Genomic DNA, 19,192 nt, shown 5'->3' with positions numbered 1-19,192 from the left:
TCTCATCCGAACCAGCCCGAACAATGCGGTGCCAGCTGCCTTATAAATAAACTGCTTTCCGTTTCCACGCCGGGTCTGGGGCTGGCTCGTGGTGCCGCGCCGGGGGAAGGAAGAGCGTCACGGCGTGTCGGCTCACCACCTCCCAGATGGACTGCCCGGCTTCCTCGTGCTGGGCTGCTGCTGTCATGAATAACTTCCACGTGCTCCTTTCGAGCCCAAAATGGGCAGTTTTGTAGGCAGCCAGAGCTGCTGTAGGGTTTTTTTTATGCTCTCCCTATTCTGTTGAAGGCACTGAGGATTGCTAGCAAAGGAATTGCGGCAGAGTCTGTCCTGATTAGTGCTGTTACTACTTTTTTTTCTCATTTCAACCCTGGTAAAATGTTGCCGTGGGCTTGTACGCGTGCGTCAGGCGGGTGCATTTTTGTCGAGGACGGAGCCCCGGCCTTCCTGGGCAGGAGGAGGACGCCCAGTATCGCCGGCTGGGCGCAGCCCGCTCTGCGGGGAGGGGATGGCTCAGGAGTCCTTTCTCATGTCCCCACGGCTGAATCACGGAGCACAAACGTCTGAGTCACCGCGGATGAATGCGGCGTTTCACGTCGGTGTGAGCCGAGATGCCAACAGCAGCGGCTTTATTAGCGCAGCTAATACTCATTATGGGGTTCATTAGGTTCTGAAGTGAACCAGTCCAGGAGGGCTGCTTTTGCAGCGTGTGGAAGCAGGCAGTGCCACTTGAACGCCAGGTTTTTAATGGGATGCCGGCCTGGATGGAGAGGAAATGAAACTTCAGAGGCGAGCTTTGGTGTGCGATGTGCCCCGCTGCTTGCTGCGGGCGTCCGCTGCCCGTAACCGCTCCTCTCACCTCGTGTCACCCGCTGGCTCTCCTGAAACCCCAGAGCGTTTTCCTGCGACTTTCATGGTTACTAAATTTTCAGAAGGAAACGTCAAAGGGACTGTCAGCCGGTGACCCCTTTTGCTTTCCTGGAGAAAGCTATTTGCTATTTCGAGCTCTTCCTTCTCGTGGAGGCCTTCGCCTGTCCCCGAGGAGGAGCGGCAGTACGCCGGTTTCTCCCGCACGGCAATGTCAGATGGGGATTTTGGGCATTTGCTACTTGTCCTTGCTCAAAGCGTGGATTTTCCTTTAGCCTAGATGTGCAGCTGGCTGGGGGCTGAGGTTTTGCCCCCTGGCTGCTGTTGGCAGAGCTGGGGCTGAGCCCCGAGCATCAGGGCGCTGCGCTCCTCGTGCACCACTGGCAGAGGGCTTGGGCCCACGGCTTTGTCCCGTATTTTTCTCCTGCTGTTCCCCCCCAGCAAGAAGAGCTGCTGCTGCTATTCCTAAAGAGCACCTGAAATCCAGACCCGGCTGCGATGTGACGTGCAGATCTGCAGTTCTTCGCTCCTCGAGCAGCTCAGCCCTGCCTTTCGTACGCTTCTACACATCTTAACGTGAGCACCTTTGCCAGGTAGCCTTGTAGATTCCCTTCAGGAAGGTTCGTTAGCCCTAATCAGTGGTACAGCAATGTGGAAGTGCTTTATTGCAGCTTGTGATTTCGCAGCCCGGCGAGTTGCTGTGCGGCACCGGAGCCTGAGAAGCTGTCGCTGTGCATCCTTGGGGAGTGCAGCATTGGTTTAAACCCCTCTCACTGAAACTCAGACTAATGGTTCCTGTTCCACTAACGTAGAAACAAAGGGTCAGGCACAGGATTGTGCTTTAACCACCTTCCACGTGTCTTCAGTCCTGTGGCTCAGCTTTGTGTGCTCTTAATTCACAGCAAATGCGGTGTAAAATGCAACGGCTTCAATCTCCTGGGAAGTCAGGCAGGTACAGAGCAAGTGTGTGGCTCTCTGCAGCCCTCGGGTGGGTTTTGCAGACCTCCTTCCAAGCAGGACAGCTGATGCAGGGACTTGGATAGAGGCTGGAAGCCATCTCTCCAAACTTTGTGGGTCCCTGCCAGATGGCTGCATATTTAAATGGCTTTAAAATGGCTTTTCCTTTTGTTTCGAAGCAAAGAGCCTGAAATGAGGTGGAGCATGCCCATAACCAGTGTGTTTAATTGCCCACAAGGAAAATGGAAAGTGCCTCCAAGCCTGAGCACTGCGGCTGAGCAGGGACCGGTGGTGGGAGGGTGAGAAGAGCAGCGCTTCCAGCACTGTGCATGTGTCCTGTGTGAGGGAGGAGAGTGGCATTTGCTCGTCCACCCCCTCGTGTCTGCTGATCCGTGCTCCTCCACCTGCTCCTGCTGTCCGTCCGTCCATCTGTCCATCCGTCCTGCTGGCCGTGCCACACAGAGGCACACCCGCTTCCCCCTGTGTTTTTGCAGCTGTGCTTCAGAGGCAAGGAGCGGATTTTGCGAGCTGGATGCCTGGTGCGTCAGTGGAGGGACCGAGGGCATCGACATCTTCCAGGTGTCCTTGTGACTTTGGTGGAGTTTCATTAGGCTTCACCACGACCCCTGCCCTCTCCGGTGTGGCTGCAGAGCTGCCCCTGCGTGTGGCGGTCTCGTTTTGGTTGCTCCACCAATGTGCGCTGCTCCCAGCTGGACCAGCCCCAGTTGATAATCTTGGATTTTGTTGTTTCCCAAAATAGCAGCTTTTTGTGTGTGTGTGTTTCGCTACTGGGACTGCTGCAGCAGCGAGCTCGTCTCGAGCTCGCCCTGGCTGATATTCAGAGGCTGAAGCAGCGCGGCTGCCGGCCTGGCAGGAGCAGGGACCTCGAGGGCTGCAGCAAACCCTGGTGTTTGAAACCGTTTCCAGGAGAAACCTGGATGTGTCAGATGGGTTCGGGTTTCAGATTAGTCACTTCTGCGAATTCCTGCGTGTTTTTGAAAATGTTCTGTTTCCTCTGGGCTAAGACAAAGCTGCTGAATGCTTCAACGTCGCCCCGTCCCGCTGCGTCTGTAGGACACCAAAGCCCAAACACAAACTTTGGGTGAAAAAGAGCAGAATCCAGTGGGAGTATTTAAATTCTGTTGTGATGCAAATGCTGAGAGGGACGTTTGTAACCGTAGCCATCGAGGTGAGATGCGTGTATCAAAAATAAACTTTTATTTCCCTTACCGAAGCCCCTTTGTTTAATTTAGAGGAGAAGAGCCTCTCCCCACCCCTCCTACCTTCCCGGTAACTTTAGCGGAGAGGGGAATTGTTGTTAAATCCTACTTTTATCATGCACCTGGCTCTGTGCACAGCAGCTGGGGCACTTTGTGATTCCCTTTAACCCCAGGGCTGTGTTACAGCACGGGGCTTTCCCCCCCTGGCTGTGCGTGGCTCAGGTAGGCTCTCGGCACCCCTCCGCTCTCCCTCCTGGCTCCCAGCTCTTTCAGGGCTGGGTGCTGGGAAGGACCGAGGGGTGTTGATGATTTGGGTTGTGCAGCTCAGTGGCTGGAGCCTTGGCTGTCTCCTCCCCTTCCTGAGCTTCAGCCCCAGCCAGCGCGGCTCTGGAATGACAGGCATTCCTGCGCCAGGGGAGCTGGCATGGGCGCCTATTTATGAGAATCAAGTGCCTGGGCTCCGGGGGACGGGGACGGGACCCTCACCGCACACCCTGACACCGCCTCGCCGCCCGTAGCCGCCGCGCTCGCCCAGCACTGGAGCCTTGCCCATTTGTGGCCGTGGATTTACCATTTCCAAGGGCTCCGGAGCTCTCCCGGGGTCCCGGCTGGTTTTTCTCTCCCTTCCCACTGCCTCCCGGAGAGCCGCTGGGGTAGGGATCGGATGGGGCAGCCGCACTTCTCCAGACCGGTCAGTCCGGCTGCTTTCGGTGAGTAATGGAGGGCAAGGGAGAGAGGGACGGTGGGGCAGGACCGCAGGTGAAACGGAGGAGTCGGGAGGGGAGGAATGCAACGCGGGGCTTGTGTAACCTGCGCCCGGCTGGGAGCCGGGAGGAGAAACGGGAGGAATCACTCCATTTCCTTCCTTTCTCCTCCGTCCCGCGCGGTGCTGCGTTCTGCTGGTCCGCGGGCAGGCTCCGAGCCCAGGTTTTTAGGGGTGGCTGCGGGGGCACGAGCTTTGCGAATAAAACTGCCTCCTTGTGTGCACAGCACCCCGCTTTTGGGGCTTGGCAGTCGCCTCTCTGCTTGTTTTCTCTCTCCTCTGCCAGGTAGCTCTCGGCTTGAGTTTTAGCTGATGGGGTTTGGTGCATGGGGAGAGCCGATCCTCCCCTGTTTGAGGCTCTGGGAGCGGTGCTGCTTCCCAAACACCGCCCGGTGCCGTGCCTGGGACTGGGATGCGCTGGAATCTGTTTCTGCTGTCACATCCCCAGGGCTGGCAGCTGCCCGGCCCGAGCTGCCTGCTCCGTGCACCAAATTAGCTGATTTTTACAGAAACACTTGACACTGTGCACAGCAAGCTCCCCGAGGGACAGATGATTTCTCTCATTCTTTTTCGCTTTTATGACTTTGAACCTCCCGAGCGTTTTTAGGGCTCAGATTAAAGCGGTGACTTTGCTCCCCACCCCCGGTTCGCTCTGGCTGGTCTTGTTCAAGAGCTGCTAAAAATAAGTGGTATTGAGAGAAGAAAACTTCATCCTTCTCCGTGGCGATGGGCAGCATCTCCTTGGGTTTAGGGGCTGGTAGAGGATGGATACGCCCCGTCTCGGCCTCATCTCTCACCAGGCACCAGAGCTGGGGGTGACTTTGAGAGGAGTGGGGTCACCGGCACGATGATGCTGCGCTGTGCCCGAGGCTGGAGGCCGGCAGCCCGGGGGTTCCTGCAGCTGGTCTCGGGTCTTTGCTCGTGGTGCTGCTTGCGGAGCTCCTCCGGAACAAATTGGGACTTTGGAGAGACGGCTGGGGTGTTAATTTTGGCACGATGCTGGTGAAAAGGAAGGTCTGGGGAAGATTATGGTGATCAGCAATGTGCAAAACCCGAGGGCTGGGACTATTTGAGGCTGCTTTGTGATCGCAGTCTTCTCTTGCTTTAAGGTCAGGATTTGTGTCTTCCCCAGACCCTTCAGGAAGCGCGCGTGAAGTTTCCGAAGCTGCTATCGGAAGCTAGAAACGTTCACTCAAAGCGCTTTTCTGATGCCCTAACCTTAACAGCGCTTCCATCAAAGGAGTCTTTGTTTGCTTGTTGGGTCGGAGCTGTTCGCTTGAAAGCGTTTTGCATTCTGAGCTGCTCGGCCTGGCACGAGGAGGCTGAGTAACCCTGCGGCCCGTGCACCGGCGCCGTTTTGGCACCGGGAGCGTTTGTTGCAGCGCGGGCTGGGCTTCGCAAGGCGCTCTGGCTGTAGCCTGAGGTCCAGGCTCTGCTGCAAAACGTGCTCCCGAGGTGCGGTAACGTCGGGGTTGTAATGAGCAGCAAAAAGCTCCCGATGCACCTGCAGGCCTGGGGACAGCACAACAGCTCGGGGAACGGAGGTGATTGAGGTGCTGGGAGCTGCTGCCGCGGCATCGAGTGCCTAATTTGTCCCGGTGACGTCTGGCTTTCGGTGAAGCACTCACACTGTAGCACGGCCTCGTGAATTGACAGACCCACAGCAGCGAGCCTCGAGGCCACGGCTGGGGCAGAAGCGCCCAGTGAGCTCCTCGTGAACAGAAATCCTGGAGCTTGAGCTAATTACCAGTTACCACTCCAGTGCCACCAGTCTCTGCTGCAGTAAGGGATGGGCTCTGTGCGAAATGTGGTTTGTCCACGGTAGCAATCTGGCTCCGGAGCTCACGATTTACATGCTGTGAGTCCTCTCCAGAAGGAAATGAGAAAGCATCAGCGTGTTCTTCGTGGGGCTCTGTCCAGAAGGATGGAATTAAAGAGCTCTCCCATCCCCGGACAGGGGCAGAGATCCTGCTGTACCGCGGGTGAGATGCGTCTGCTGGGACTCAGGGCGGCTCTGCCAGCCCTCGGGTGTCTGCAGAGACATTTTGGGGAGAAAAGCAGCAAGTTCTCATCTTTTCCTAACAGCTTTTGTCCTGTCCTGGGGCTCACTGACCCTCCCTAGAGGAGGGTTGTGCCACTTTGTTCATGAGCACTGGAAATCAGCCGTTTCCCTCCCAGGCATTTAGGAATAGAATATGAATTGTCAGCATCTGGGAGCCGCTGCTTTGATTTCTTCACATCCTCCTTGCTTTGTTAGGGTCCCCAACTTGGGCCTTGAAGTGATTTTCAGTTTATGTAATGGTGTGTCAGCCCAAAACAAAATAAACTTCTCCGTAGCCCTGCTGGCTTTTGATGGTGTGTGGCCTGAGTCGAAATGGTTTCAGAATTCACCAGGACCCTGTTCTGCAGTGACCTGCGCTCGATGCAGCTTGGCTCTGATTTTAATTCTTGAATTCTCTGCCCCAGAGGCCCAGCTGTCTCGTAGTGTCACAGGTATCCTCCCTAGGAGAGATGACCCTTAACGAAGTAAAGGATTTTTGTTCATGTTGGTGCCTGAAACCTCTGCGGTGCCTTTTTCTGGGCTGGTAACACACTGCACAGAAGGGTTTTCTGGGAGTTGATCGACTGTATTTGCTCTTGTGACAGCTTCTCCTGCCTAGGACCTTCATGGGGCTGTTAGACCGATGTATTTATGTGCCAGTCTTTCCTGCAGGCCAGCTAGATAGCCGCTTGCTGTTGCATCCCATGAGAACAAGCGTGGTGTTCCTCTGCCCCTGCAGATCCTGGCTCTGCCGGTCTGACCCCAGAGAGCCGAGGGGAGCAGTGAAAGCTTTGCCACCTTTAACAGGAGCGGCTGCCCCAGGCCTGGCAGCAGCTTTGGGAACAGATGACACGTGCCGTGCCGCAGCCACGTGCTGAGGGCGCCGAGCTTGGGGACCAACTGCACGTCTCCAGCCTCTGCCACCGAGGTGGCTTCTCTGGGAGAACATCGCGGCAGCCACCACCTACCCCCCGTGCCCTTGCCCACAGGGTGCAGTGTGAGAAGAGCTTTATTTCTGCCTAGGTTTTAGTGGTGAGATGGGAGCGTTAAACGCGTCGCAGTCTGCAGAAGGAGGTTTGGAAGACCAGCTGGCCAGGCGGCTCTTGGACTCGCCGCGTCCCTCGCTGCTGGCACCATCGCAGCTTTCTGCCTCCTCGTGTCTCCAGCCCGTGCCAATCGTGTGACGCTTCCCGAGACTGCTGCAGCCCAAACGTTTTGGGTTAACGCAGATCTGATGCTTAAACGGCTCAAATTCACCCGCTTGTTTTGGTGGAGCAGGATCGGGGCACGCGTTGAGCATTACGGAGGGATCTGCAGTGGCTTTGGGTAGGGAAGGGAGGCAGCAGCCGGGGCACGGCTCCATCCCCAGACCCACAGGGTCTGTCCGAGGCATGGCAGCAATGCACTGAAGTCTCAGCAGGTGTTTTATCACGGACTTTTCCTCAACCAGGGCTGTGCAGCAGGGTTGGGTGAGGACTGCAGGTGTCGGGGTGTGCTCTGACAGCTCCCGGCCACTCCAGGGCCACTTGGCTGCGACAGGCACTTCGCGTGGCTTTGGTGGAAGGGCTGAGCAGCTCGTTCTCTGGCACGGGGACACACTGAGACCTGCTTACTGGAAAGCTCTTGACCTTCTCATGACTCCCCTGGCTTTACCCAGGCCCGCACAACCTCGCTTAACCTTTCCCCATGAATTTAAAATGCATTTTCCAGCCCGGGACCGCGGCATAGGTGAGGCTGGCTCCCTGGGCGCAGACTTGCCACACAGGTCAGCAGCCCGGGTGTGAAGGCATCAGCTCCTGATGCTTCTCCTCCTTCCCTCTGGGTCTGGTTCCTCTCTCAGCCCCACTGCCAAGCATCCCCGGTGCTTCCCCTGCAGCTGCCCTGGGTATGAGCCGCAGCCTCGGACCCTCCTGCCCCTCATGGAGGACAGCGAGGAGAGGCACGGAGAAATCCACCTTGAAATCCGCCTTGCCAAGGCTCCTTTCACTGCGAGGTGCCCTCTCTGAGCACCCTCTCGTGGGAATTTGAGGTGGAAACGGGCTGTGGTCGGAGGAAAGTTCCTTTTCCAGGGGTGCGTGAGCACCATCCAACGTGAGCAGTCACCAACAGGGAGGGTGTTGAAGGTACAGCTCCAAGAGCACACCTACAGCTGCCGAGCTGCCTGCTAATTAGCAGCAAAGGCAATTCGTAATTGCATCAGAGCAGGCTATTTTAAATGTCTGTGTCCACACGGTAATTATGGGGTGGGAAGGGGAAGTGTCACGGCAGGGATCGGGCACCCCGGGCCCTCCTGAGCAGCCTCCCTGTGGAGCTGGAGCCCCCGGGTGTGCGGGGAGGAAGCTGCTCTCACGGCATCAACGCGAGGGTTTTGCTCTGCTGGGAGCACGGGGCGGTGAAAACGACTTGGGTTGGGGCTGTGCGCTAGGGGAGGGTGCGTGGTGTGCCCGGCCCCCCATCTTCCATGGCTGTTTCTGGGCAGAACTGGTGCTAAAACACCACAACTGGGTGTTTAAAACACCAAAACCCAGTGTTTTCGTGTTGGTCAAGCCCTGATTCACGGCACAAGCCGCGGCACGGCAGAGGAACCAGCCCGCAGTTATTAGATATCGATGGCGAATGTCATGACGAAACCGAGCTGTTGTGTTAACCTGCCTGCTCGCAGCCAGTGGCAGCCAGGCACCTGGTGCAAAACTCCACCCCGAGCTGGTATTCGGGTTCGACAGCCAGGCCTGGGCTGCAGGAGCTGGTGAAACAGATCCTTCCCCATGGGATAAAGCTCACACGTGGGCTTTTTCCCACCCTGCTGCCTCCAGCTGTGCCTGGTTTGGGGTCGTGGCGTGTCCCCGATGGTTCCCACTCATCCTTTTGTGCCCGTTCCTTGTCCCCAGCTGCTCGGAGGTGACCGGGGGGGGATTGCTCCTCGTCCTCCCTCTAATTGGAAACGGAGACACCGCAGCTCGCTGAGGTCTCCCTTCATTAATCCGCGGACCTGACCGTTGAGTTTTCTTTTAATAACTCGTTCTGCTTAGCGCAGCACTCCGACGGCTCGGGTGGCAGGGCACATAGGTTACATTCCTGAGGGCGATTCAGAGAAGGGACACACGCACACACACACACACACACACACACGTGAAATGAGCTCGGTACGGCCGTCTTTGGTGCTGATGCTGCCCCTGGGAGAGGTGTGGGGCACCGAACGTGGGCTCGGAAGTGCCTTGGGTGGCTCTTGGGATCCAAATTCAGCACTCGGCTTGTGCCTGGCGAGCAGTGCCGTGAATACTGCTTCTTCAAATCGCACGTACCACTCGGGGTAATGTGCTGGTCTCTGAAGAAGTGCCTCTGAGCATCCAGACAATTCCGCTCTGGGTTTCTGGGCGCTCGAAATGCCATTTTGTGTGTCCCTGCTTCCTCCCTCCCTCCCAGCAGAAAATCACAGAATAGAACCACACAAAATCGCGGCTCGGTGCTGACATCTCGGCTGCTACGTTCCACCCAGATGCTCTCCTGTTACCAAGCCAGCTTTTTTAAGAAGAAGCTCAGACACTGCATTATCATCCTTTTTTCAAATAAACGTGGACTGGCATCAGTTTCTCACTGGCTGTGAGTGAGCTTTCTGTTAGGGGGATGACTTTATGTTAAAAATAAATAAATAAATCCACTCCCAACCCCTCAACCATCACTGCATGAAATCTGGAGTCCAGTAAGCAGGAGGAGAAAAACCTGTGCAGCACTGGAAGGATTGTGAGTTTTGGGGGAAGTCTGAAATGGCCACAATCAGCTCTGCAAATAGTTTTTTTCCCTGCTGGCTAGCACAGCAGCAGGTCACTTCCCTGCCACTCCAGCCCCTCGATAAACATTTGTCCTGGGCTGGTTTTCCTCTTCCTCCATCACAGCTTAAAGACCACACTTCTCACATGGGATCTGGATCCTCTTTCTGAAATATTCTCCATTTTCCCTTGTGCTGTGAGCTCTTCTCTTCCCTGCTGACCACTGGTCTTTGTTTTGCCTGTGCTCAGGGCAAGAAGCTGGGATCCTGCTGTGCCGTGACCCCCTGTGCCCACCTAGGTGCCCCAAGCCTCCAAAATCCTACACCGGGCAGCGCTGCAGGTAGAGCTCCACCAAAAGTCAGCAGCTGGGGTTTTCTGTTTTTTTTTTTCCCATCCTCTGCTCTTGCCCACATTGGCAGGAGTCTGCTTTTATGCACTGGAGTCTGTTGTCCTCGGTGGGTGTTTGATGTGACAGGTACGGTGTCAGCTCCTTGCCCTCTGTGCGAAGAGGCTTTCCCCTAAAATTCCTTTCCCAATCTCTTTGCCCCAGGAGCTGGGATTGCTGGCTGAACTCACCGCCTGGCCCAGGGGGTGTTGGCTTTTCTGCAGGCGCATCACAGGGGCTTGCCTGAGGCTGACTGAAGGGCCCTTGGGATCCCAGGAGGTTTGCAGACTCCACACTTGACCCAAAGGCTCAAACATGAGCTGCACAAGGGCGATGTGCAAGGCAGCACCCCAGCCTGGCACAGGGTGTTGGACAGGACCTTTGTAGGACCGGAGGAAGACTCGAGGCCGTTCCCCACGGTTTGTGCTCCCACGGGGCTGGGGTGCTCCCGTCTTACCCCGTGCCAAAGCCAAGGATCCGCAGCCTGCAGGCGAAGACCACGAGCAGCCCGCCAGCTGCCTTCACTTAGGTTGTGCATGCTCAGATTTTTTTTCCTGCAGGCTCTGCTGGATTCTGCTGACTGTAAGCGTTCCCTTGTAAGCGTTCCCTTGTAAGTGTTCCCTTGTAAGCGTTCCCTTATGTTCCTTGTGTTTCGTCCCATACCCAGGAACCGGCAACGCCAGGCGGGCCAGGACTGGAAGTCACCAGCAGGGTTTTGTGCTCTGGTTGCGCTTCCCAAGTCATTTCATAAAGTTCCTTTATGAAATTTGCTGCACTAAGGCAGGGTTTTTCTGCACGTCCCTTCCCACCTCCGTGTCCTTCTTGCGTTGTTCCCCAGAGACCCGGAGTGCAGTAGGTGGAGCGCGGGCCCGTATTGTGTTGCTTTCCTGTGTGGTTGTTGCTCTTGGCTGGCGATGCCGGCCTGATTTAGAGAGGAAAAATCAGCGAGACGGAGCTCCAGCACGGGTCTGGCAGTTGTGCTGTGCGTAGACGGCCACGAAAAGGGGCTCTGCAGGCTGGGGGCTGCGTGTTCGTGTCCCGACGTGGGTCTAGCACCCGTCGCTTCCAGCTGCGGATGAGAAACCGCAGCGGTGATGCGAGGTCCTTGGGCGAAGCTGTGGCACGGCAAACCCCAACTAACCCTCGGTTCGTCAGGAGGCCTCTCAGCGGTTCCCCTTTGCACTGTTAACTTTGGACACCCCCTCCTCGTCTCCCCGAGCCAAACGCCAGCGGGTGACGTGGAGGCGTGGAGTCTTGCTGCCTCCTTTGCATGAGCACACGTCGCCGTTTCGCAGGGTGCGAGGGGCTGGCTGGTGGGAGATGGCAGCTGTCCTCTGCGGCACGAAGGTAAAAATCCCTCTGTGTTCTTCCCCGTGCAGCTGAAGAGGTGGATCACCCCCCGAGCGATGCCGGCATGGGGGTCGATGTTCTGGAATCGGGCGACACCACGCCTCCCACCAAGAGAAAAAGCAAGTTCTCGAGCTTCGGCAAGATCTTCAAGCCTTGGAAGTGGAGGAAAAAGAAAAGCAGCGATAAATTTAAGGAGACTTCGGAAGGTAAGGGGGGCGGCAGGGTGGGAATCCCTCCTCCAGCTGGGGAAGCTGCGCTGAGCCCGCTGCCTGCTGAGGGCGGCTCACGGCCACGAGCCCAAGCGCCGGCACACGTGAGAGCCAAAGCGTGATTTGGGCGATGGGCTGGCACCTGCGAGCTCCCCAGAAACACCTTGCCGTGGAGCAGTGCTCACAGATGAGCAAATTCCTCCTTGGAAGGAAGCTCCTGAGGCAGCCGCGGGGAGGGAGGGTTTGCTCCGTGATCACCAACCTAGCGCGAGGCGCAGGCCTGGGCGTGCAGTCCTCCCACCCTCCTATTAATCCGGGCAGTGCAGTGAAATTCGAAGCCCTTTTACTTCTTCCAGAGGCCTTTAAAACAAAAAACAAAAACAAAAAAAAATCGTCTTGAACTTCTAGCCTACCCTGTTTTCTGAGTGCTTTTCTTTTTTTTTTTTTTTTCCGATTTAATTATCAGTTTTAGAACGAAAGATTTCTATGCGAAAGCCAAGAGAGGAGCTGGTAAAAAGAGGGGTTCTGTTGGAAGACCCTGAGCAGGGTGAGTCTGCACCTGAGCTTCTCCTCCGCCTGTCTGTGTTCTGTGTGGCTCGCCTTCCTCTGGCAGCACCCCCCCTTGATTGCAGCCCTCCTTCTCGGGGAGGCAAATTTAAGGGCTCTTACTTGCTGACGTGGTTCTTGTCTGTCTGTCTTGCCCTCCTCGCTGTGCACCTGGCAGGGAAGGCAGCCCGCCCGCCCGGTTAGGAAGATGTCCCTAAAAAAGAGCAGTGCCTGGCTTGGACATCTTCCTGCTGCCAGCAGGCGTCCTGCGTGTCCCTCCTCACCCTGTCCCTCGTGTGCGTGTCCTCGTCCAGCCACCCCGTCCCGTCCCGTTAAGGCACATTTGGGCTCAGCACCTCTGGCTTGTTCCCATCACACTGACCATCGTGGGAGAGGTTCTGACCTCGGAGTTCAGGATTGAAGGCTTTAGGCATGGAAAAAGGAGCCAGGAGCTGCCCTTGGGTAGGGGGATTTCCTCGAGGAATTACAGACAGGTTGCCTTGTGCTATGGCATTATATTTGGCCCTGTTGTGGCTTATTGAAGGTTTTTATCGGGGTGGCCCTTTGGGGACCCAGGAGTTGGGTTCGGTGATCTTTGTGGGTCCCTTCCAACTCGGATATTCTGTGATTCTCCTACTTTGTCATCCCTGCTGTCTGAACTGGGGTCAACCTGCCAAAATAACCCTTCAGCCAGCTCAGTTCACCCTTGGGTGTAACAGGGAGAGGGCAGGAGCGGTGGCAGAGCAGCCCACCTTAGCTTTGGCTAAGCCCACGCTGGTTCTTCTAAGGGTGGCTGCTTCTCTGTAGGGTTCTTCTAAGAAAGGTACCAAGTGGAAAAGTGGAGGTAAAATTACAAAAAAAAAGGTGGTTTTCAGAGCCAACCACTGAAAGCTAAGCTGCGAAGTAAAAGCTAATAGGGTTGTTTGCAGCTGCCCTGTAATAAAAGCCACTTACAGCCACCTGAGGGGGTGAGTGCTGGGCTGGAGGAAGAATTCCCCGTGGTACACGAGTGTAGGAGGTCACAGGATGAAACTGTGGAGGAGATCAAAGGCCTCGTGTAGCAAACTTCCCGCTGGAGATGACAGAGGAGAGGTCTTCCAGACGGTAAGGCTGGACCAGAAGCGTGGCTGAGAGGTGGAATTGTTTTCTGCTTGCAGTCATCTGATCTGGCCTCGGGAGCAGGAGATGGTTATAACCAGGACAAAGTGCAAGCCCAAGGGATGAGGGAGCAATCAGGATTGTCAGGGGGGTTAGATTAGAAGGTGCAATATCTAAATCCCTGTATTCTATAGTTTTTAAGACACTGGAAGGGTCATGAGATGGGGGGGTAGGTTTCTGTATTTCCTTGCAGTTTCACGACCTGCTCTCACAGGGTCAGCTAATTCTCTTAGGCGAGTCCATAGCAAAAAAAATAGATAAATCTGGAACCCCCTGAGCGAGCAAGGAGGTAGGGAAGAGGCACAGCAGAGGCTTTTTGAACCCCGGAGGCCGGGAGGTCGTGCTGCTGGCCCTGACCTTGGGGGAGGCTGCGGGAGCAGCGAGGAGCCGGCGCTGTGCTGCAGCTCCCTGCCGGAGAAGGGCACACCAGGTGTGAATGACTAAGGAAAAGCAAGATCGTACTGTTCCTGCCTCCCTGGCTGAAAACTCCGGCTAGCCAGAGGCGATTGCTGCTATAAAAAGCTCCCAGCTCATCTCTTGAGTTTCAGCCCTGGCCGGGGAGGAAACTCCCTCTTGCTGCTGTCTGCACTTCCTGCATTTCAGGGAAGGGCAGAGCTGTTTTCCATCTCCTTGCAGGAACCAAGGCTTTTTTTTTTTTTTTCTTTTCTTTTCTTTGCAGAAAAAGAAAGCCTGGGGAGCTTTCAGCTTGGCACCTTTGCTTTCAGCTTCTGCATAACACCGGGACACTTCTGCATAACGCCGTGCTCCCCTAGGGGAGGGGAGAGAGCATCTCGGGGTGGGGAGAAGAGGGCAGGGGGATAAATCAGCAAAAATTGGAGCAGCAGAACGTGCTACAACACCTGGCAGGCTTGTGATGCTGTCCACGAACTGCCTGAGAGATGCTAGGCTGAAAATGCTAGGGATTGTGAGTCAAACGGGTGCTGTACGTGCTCAGGTTTTCTTGAAACAGAAAGCGGTCAGAGCAGGCACTGCCCCTTAAGAGGGACGTGAAGCCTGAATCTGGGAGTAATATTATGAGGTTGTCCTGTCAAGGCAGTTAAGGAGGCAGAGCATGGTTGAGGATTTCAGCCATTGGTAGAGCTTTAAGCACTCTCAGAAGCATCAGGATCAAGCAGGGCTGAAAAGATTTGATTTATTTATTTACTCCAGAAAAGGTCTTCCTTCTGACATTTGGGAGACTCCATGCTGGCATCTACAAAAGCAGAGGCTGTCAGGCTGAGCTGCGTCAGGCTGATGAAGATGCATTGTTACATCTGATTAAAACAAAGGTGAAAAGTGAGGAAAGCTGCACTGCGGGCACAGCAGTCATCTTTCTGCCCAATTCAGAGTAGAAACGTAAGGAAATAGAGGTGCTCCAGCTCATTTTAAGGAATGACCAAAATCTACCATTTCGTGTCCAGTAGAAGACTTGGTTAGTGTTGGATTTTGTGTGATTACAGAAAATGTGATTGCTGTGTTGGGGTGAGGGGATGTGGAAGCTGCTGGAGGCTCACTGTGACCCCAGCCTTGCTGGGCACACCAGTAAACGTGGCAGCATTCTTCCTAAATAAGGAGGCAGGTGAAGAGGCTGCTGAAGAAGAAAAACACTCGATGGCACCCAGTGCTGTAGTATTTTGCTTGTTGATAATGAAATCGAGAGCTCTCAGCCCGAGCTGGGGTTGGCTTTGCTGTGCTCTCCGCTGCAGGAGGGAGGCAGAAGGTCGGCTCTTGTGGAAGCCAGAGAGAAATCGGAGCAGATCGGTGGCAGCTCAGCCACGTCTCTTCTCTCTCGTGCTTTCTGAGCGTTTTCTCTTGTTTCTCTCCTCCCGTCCCCTTGCAGATGGTGAGGATGCAGAGAAGCTGAACCCGCCGGCCCTGAAGAATGGCCACACGGTCCCCATCGGTGGTCCCGGGGCCAGTAACCCGGACAGCCAGGAGGAAGAGCCCCCGAAATCATCCAGCCTTAGGAAGCCTGTTCCAGCTGAGGAACCAAAGAAAAGACAAGGTAAGAAAGCAGAGTGTGCAGGGTTGGTTGCTTCAGGTTCGTATGGGGCTAGCTTTGAATTCTCACCTGATTTTTCCTCCCTCCTCTGGGCCGTGCAGCCTCTGTGACGGAGCTGTGTCACCTTGCAGGCTCATCCAGCAGCCAACCTGGTCCCGAATCAGAGCCAGCGCAGGAGCCCCACGTTCCCAGGCAGCCTCTTCTTCCTCCGAAAAGACCTCCCTCCACGTCCCAGGAGGCAAACGAGGTGCAAGCCAAGGATCCAGCACCCGCCAGCAGCGCCGCCAAAACCGCGCCCACCACCACGGCCCCCGTGGCAGCAAAGACAGTCAGTTCCACAGCTGCCCCCTCCCCAGCCCCCAGGACTCTGCCCCCTGCTCTTGCCGGTGCCAACACTACTGCTCCTGTCACCACAACCAGCACGGCTCCTGCCAAGCAGCCTCCCGTCCCGCCGCCCAAGCCCGTCAACAGGAACAGCAACTCGGTGCTAGGTGAGTGCCTCTGCGAGCTGCCGTGGTGGGTGCTCCACACACAGAGGGGAGAGACTGTGCTTTGGTATGATTTAGAGGATCTTGCATCCCAAATGTTTGGTAGTTTTTGCTGAAAACAGCTCAGTTTGGGGTTAAAAGATCTGCCAGCGTGTAGCCAGGGCATCCGTGTGCTGAGAGCAATTCCTGGAGTGCTCTGCCCCGAGTCACCCGCTGTGTCGGACGGGCACGTTTCCTACGTGCTTGGAGCTGAATCTTCACACGTAGGGAAAGAAAGAAGCGTCTGAGCTCTGTTTCTAAGCGGAGGAGCTGGGAGGAGTTTCTTAAAGCTGAGGTCCTGCCCTGGTCAGGACTTTTCGAGGCGCTGCTGGGGAAAAAGAGCCATCTCCAGTCACCAGCCTGGTCGTGTTTCTCAGGTCACCTGCTGAGCTCTGCAGTGGGCCAGCAGAGGTGTGGGGATCTCAAAGCGGAGCCGTTCCGCAGGCGTGGTTTGGGAGGCAGCGGCAGGAGCTGAGGTTGTGTGCAAGTTACCGTCTGAACCAGCCTGGGCCACTGCTTTCCGTGCAGACTGCATCCCCCTGCTCGGTTTGGGGCTTCTCCTTGCCCTAGCAGGTTGTGCAAGTGACCTCGATGTGGTATTAAACACTCCCTTATGCCAGACCAGCTCGATTAGTCCGACCGTGCCTGAGCACCCGATGAAATGCTTTCTTGTTTTCTTTAAGCTGCTTGCACACGTCGCAGAGGGTATTTGAAACGCCCCAGCACTAATTGCAGGAGGTACTTGTGGAACAAAAACTGGGGCTGGAGACAGCAGGCTGGCCAACGTCTGCCCGGACCCAGCCTCCCCAAAATCCGGGGCTGGGTGCAGCTGCAGGGGTGCGGAGGGGAAGGGAGGAGAGCAGCCAGCCCCTCGTCTCCTGGAGGAGAGAGCAGAGGCACGACAGAGCTGTGGGTGCCATTGAGGCACGAGCCTCATTTTGCTGCTGTGGACAAGCAGCAGCAGTGGAACTGGCTTCGGGAGGTCTCTGGTGCATGCTCTGACTCCAGATGTGTTTCAGTTGTGCTGCTGTAACCCGGGCAGGGAGAGCTGTCGGCGTGCAGACCGCCCGTTTGTTCCCTCCTGAAGCCAGTCTGCTCTCTGAGGCAGCAGCTGCAAACAAGGCTAAGGCAACGCTGGCCCTTGGGGACTGGGATTTTAATCAGCTTGAAAAAGAAAGCAGGGCACGGGGTGCCCTCCGGACGGCTGGGAGCTCTGCGCAGCCCCGGTGCGTGGTGCTGGGGGCTTCAGGAGCAGCAGCTGCTGGAGCAGTGGATCTGGCCGTGGTGGCACTCGCTGGCTTCCCTCCTTATCTTGCTGGCTCAGGAGGATGCTTTAAGTGGTTCCTGGCCCTCTTCTGTCTCCTCCTTCTCCTGCCAACTTCTCGGTCCCTCTCAAAATCCGTCTGTCTCTACCCAGAGGTGACCCGAGCCTGGTCCCGCCAGGCTCCGAGCACGGCGGAGGGGACACTGCAACCGCTCCGGGCTGGCGCTGATGGGAGCTGAGGGCACTCGGTGTTTTCCACAATCTGGCTCTTAATCTACGAGGGGAAAGTCTAAAAATGCTAAACATCCCAGCAATGTGCCCACCTCTCTCCAGTTATGCGGCCTTATCTCGGCGGGGCGCTCCCTGCCCGCAGCACCCTCTTGTGGTGCGCGACTCCTCCAGCTCCCTGGTGGGGCCGGGCTCTGTGACCCTCCTCTGCTCCGCTTCCAGCAGCTGGCAGAAACCTTTCCAAGCCCCACGGGTCACCAGAATATCGATGCTGAAGGCTGCAGGCTCCTACGGCAAGAGCAGAGCGGTCTTCACGGGTGCAACTTCTTCCCTAGGACCTCAGGGGCGCTCTAGGAACCTAAAGAGATTTCCTCCTGCAGCTGTTTTCCTTGATATGATGTGATTCCAGTTTCTTCCCATCTCCTCCATCCCCCAGACAAATCCGATGATGATTCAAGGCTCTTATGTAGTTTTGGAAGCTTTAGTGGTTTTTTTTGGAGCAGGGCAAACGCTCGTCCTCAGGCAGGAGCTGCCAGCAGCAAGGTGTCCTTGGGCTGGGCTGGCAGATGAAGGGGATGGGGAAGGGGAAGGCACACTGCTGCCTGCAGCTCTGCTGCCTTTTGCCTCCAAATAAATCACAGAATCACAGAATCACAGAATTTCTATTTCTTCAACATGCAAGGGAACCATCAACACAACCGGAGTCTGGGGTGCCCTGCGTGTCTCAGATTCCTTTGCAAAGGGATGCTGGAAACACAGCCACGAGGTGCCCTCCATCCATCCCTGCGCTCCTTGGCCGCGTGCTGGCTCTGGGGGAGCTCCATCTGCTGCCATCCGAGGGGCCCGCGTGTGCCTGGCTGCTCTCCCAGCCCTCACCTTTGCTGCGGGAAGGGCGCTCTGGAGGCTCGCAAGCTGCTGATTGCTGGCCCCTCGTAGCAGAAGAGCAGTGGAGACGGTTGGGGCCGAGGTTCTGAGTCCTTTGCTCTTACTCCACGCTGGCGAAGGGCACCCGGCTGACGCCCCGTTAACTTTTGTGCTCCTTTGCTTTCCAGCGGAACTTTCTCAAGCGATGAACAGCGGAACGGCCTTGTCCAAGCCTTCCCCTCCTCTCCCACCGAAGAGAGGCCTCCTGCCTAGCACCACGACAGAGGCAGCTCCGGCTTCCAAGCCCCCGAGCGACAGGACGCTGACGGCAAGCCGCCCCGTGCTGATCCCCATGCACATGGCCCCCGCGTACCCACCGCCCTCGCCATCGCCGCCGCTGCCCACGCACGTGCCACCGGAGCCTCCCCGCGTGCCCTTGCCCACCTCCACCCCCGTCCTGGACCCTCCCCGCTCCCTGGACCTGCCCAAAGAGCCCCCAGCTCCTCCCGAGGACTTCAGGCCCCCCGAGGCGGCGAAGAGGACGGCGGAGCAAGGCTTCGGCGAGCCCCACGCGCTGCCGCGCCTGCCCCAGGTCCCGCTGCACATTCGGATCCAGCAGGCGCTGGCCAGCCCCCTGCCCGTCACGCCGCCTGCCGACGGCTCGCACCGAGCCCACTCGCTGCTCTTTGAGAACGACGCCTTCGGGGAGGACGGCGGCACTCTGGGCAGGACGAGGTCCCTGCCGGTCACCATCGAGATGCTGAAAGTGTGAGTACCTCCCCGGCACCTCCAGTGCTTCCCCGACGCGCTGGAGTTGTGCCCCCTGCTTCTCGCCCCTCAAAGAAAGCAGCCCCGGTTTCTTTGCAACACTCCAGAAACCCATTTTGCCCCTTGGCTGAATCTTTCAGCCCCTTAGGGGCCCCGCTGCATCTTCCCTGTGAAGTTAACCCCAGTTCTGCAAATTTATCACTCCCAGGGAAATGTGTTCCGGAGTACAAATGCAGGCTGGTGCCAGCAATCCGGCCTGGCTTTAATTGCACAAAG

At 56.6% G+C, this 19,192-nt stretch overlaps 1 protein-coding gene across 4 annotated transcripts in view; it reads left to right on the top strand.

Annotated features, from left to right (window-relative positions):
• The window catches only part of PHACTR4 (phosphatase and actin regulator 4), a 67,138-nt gene that overhangs the window by 42,311 nt on the left and 5,635 nt on the right, over positions 1-19,192 (top strand). For 3 of the 4 annotated variants that reach the window (XM_032202372.1, XM_032202373.1, XM_032202374.1), the window contains exons 3-7: positions 11,380-11,556; positions 12,026-12,106; positions 15,104-15,268; positions 15,397-15,756; positions 18,337-18,916. In XM_032202372.1, the coding sequence (XP_032058263.1) occupies positions 11,380-11,556; positions 12,026-12,106; positions 15,104-15,268; positions 15,397-15,756; positions 18,337-18,916 (1,363 nt within the window). Of the gene's footprint in view, positions 1-3,686; positions 3,755-11,379; positions 11,557-12,025; positions 12,107-15,103; positions 15,269-15,396; positions 15,757-18,336; positions 18,917-19,192 lie in introns of those variants that run through there. The other variant, XM_032202371.1, reaches the window with a different exon arrangement.

Source organism: Aythya fuligula, chromosome 23 (genome assembly GCF_009819795.1).
Source record: "Aythya fuligula isolate bAytFul2 chromosome 23, bAytFul2.pri, whole genome shotgun sequence".
In the NCBI taxonomy this organism is placed as follows: Eukaryota; Metazoa; Chordata; class Aves; order Anseriformes; family Anatidae; genus Aythya; species Aythya fuligula.
Note: the sequence above shows the minus strand (reverse complement) of the source record. Positions and strands in the feature narration are given on the sequence as shown.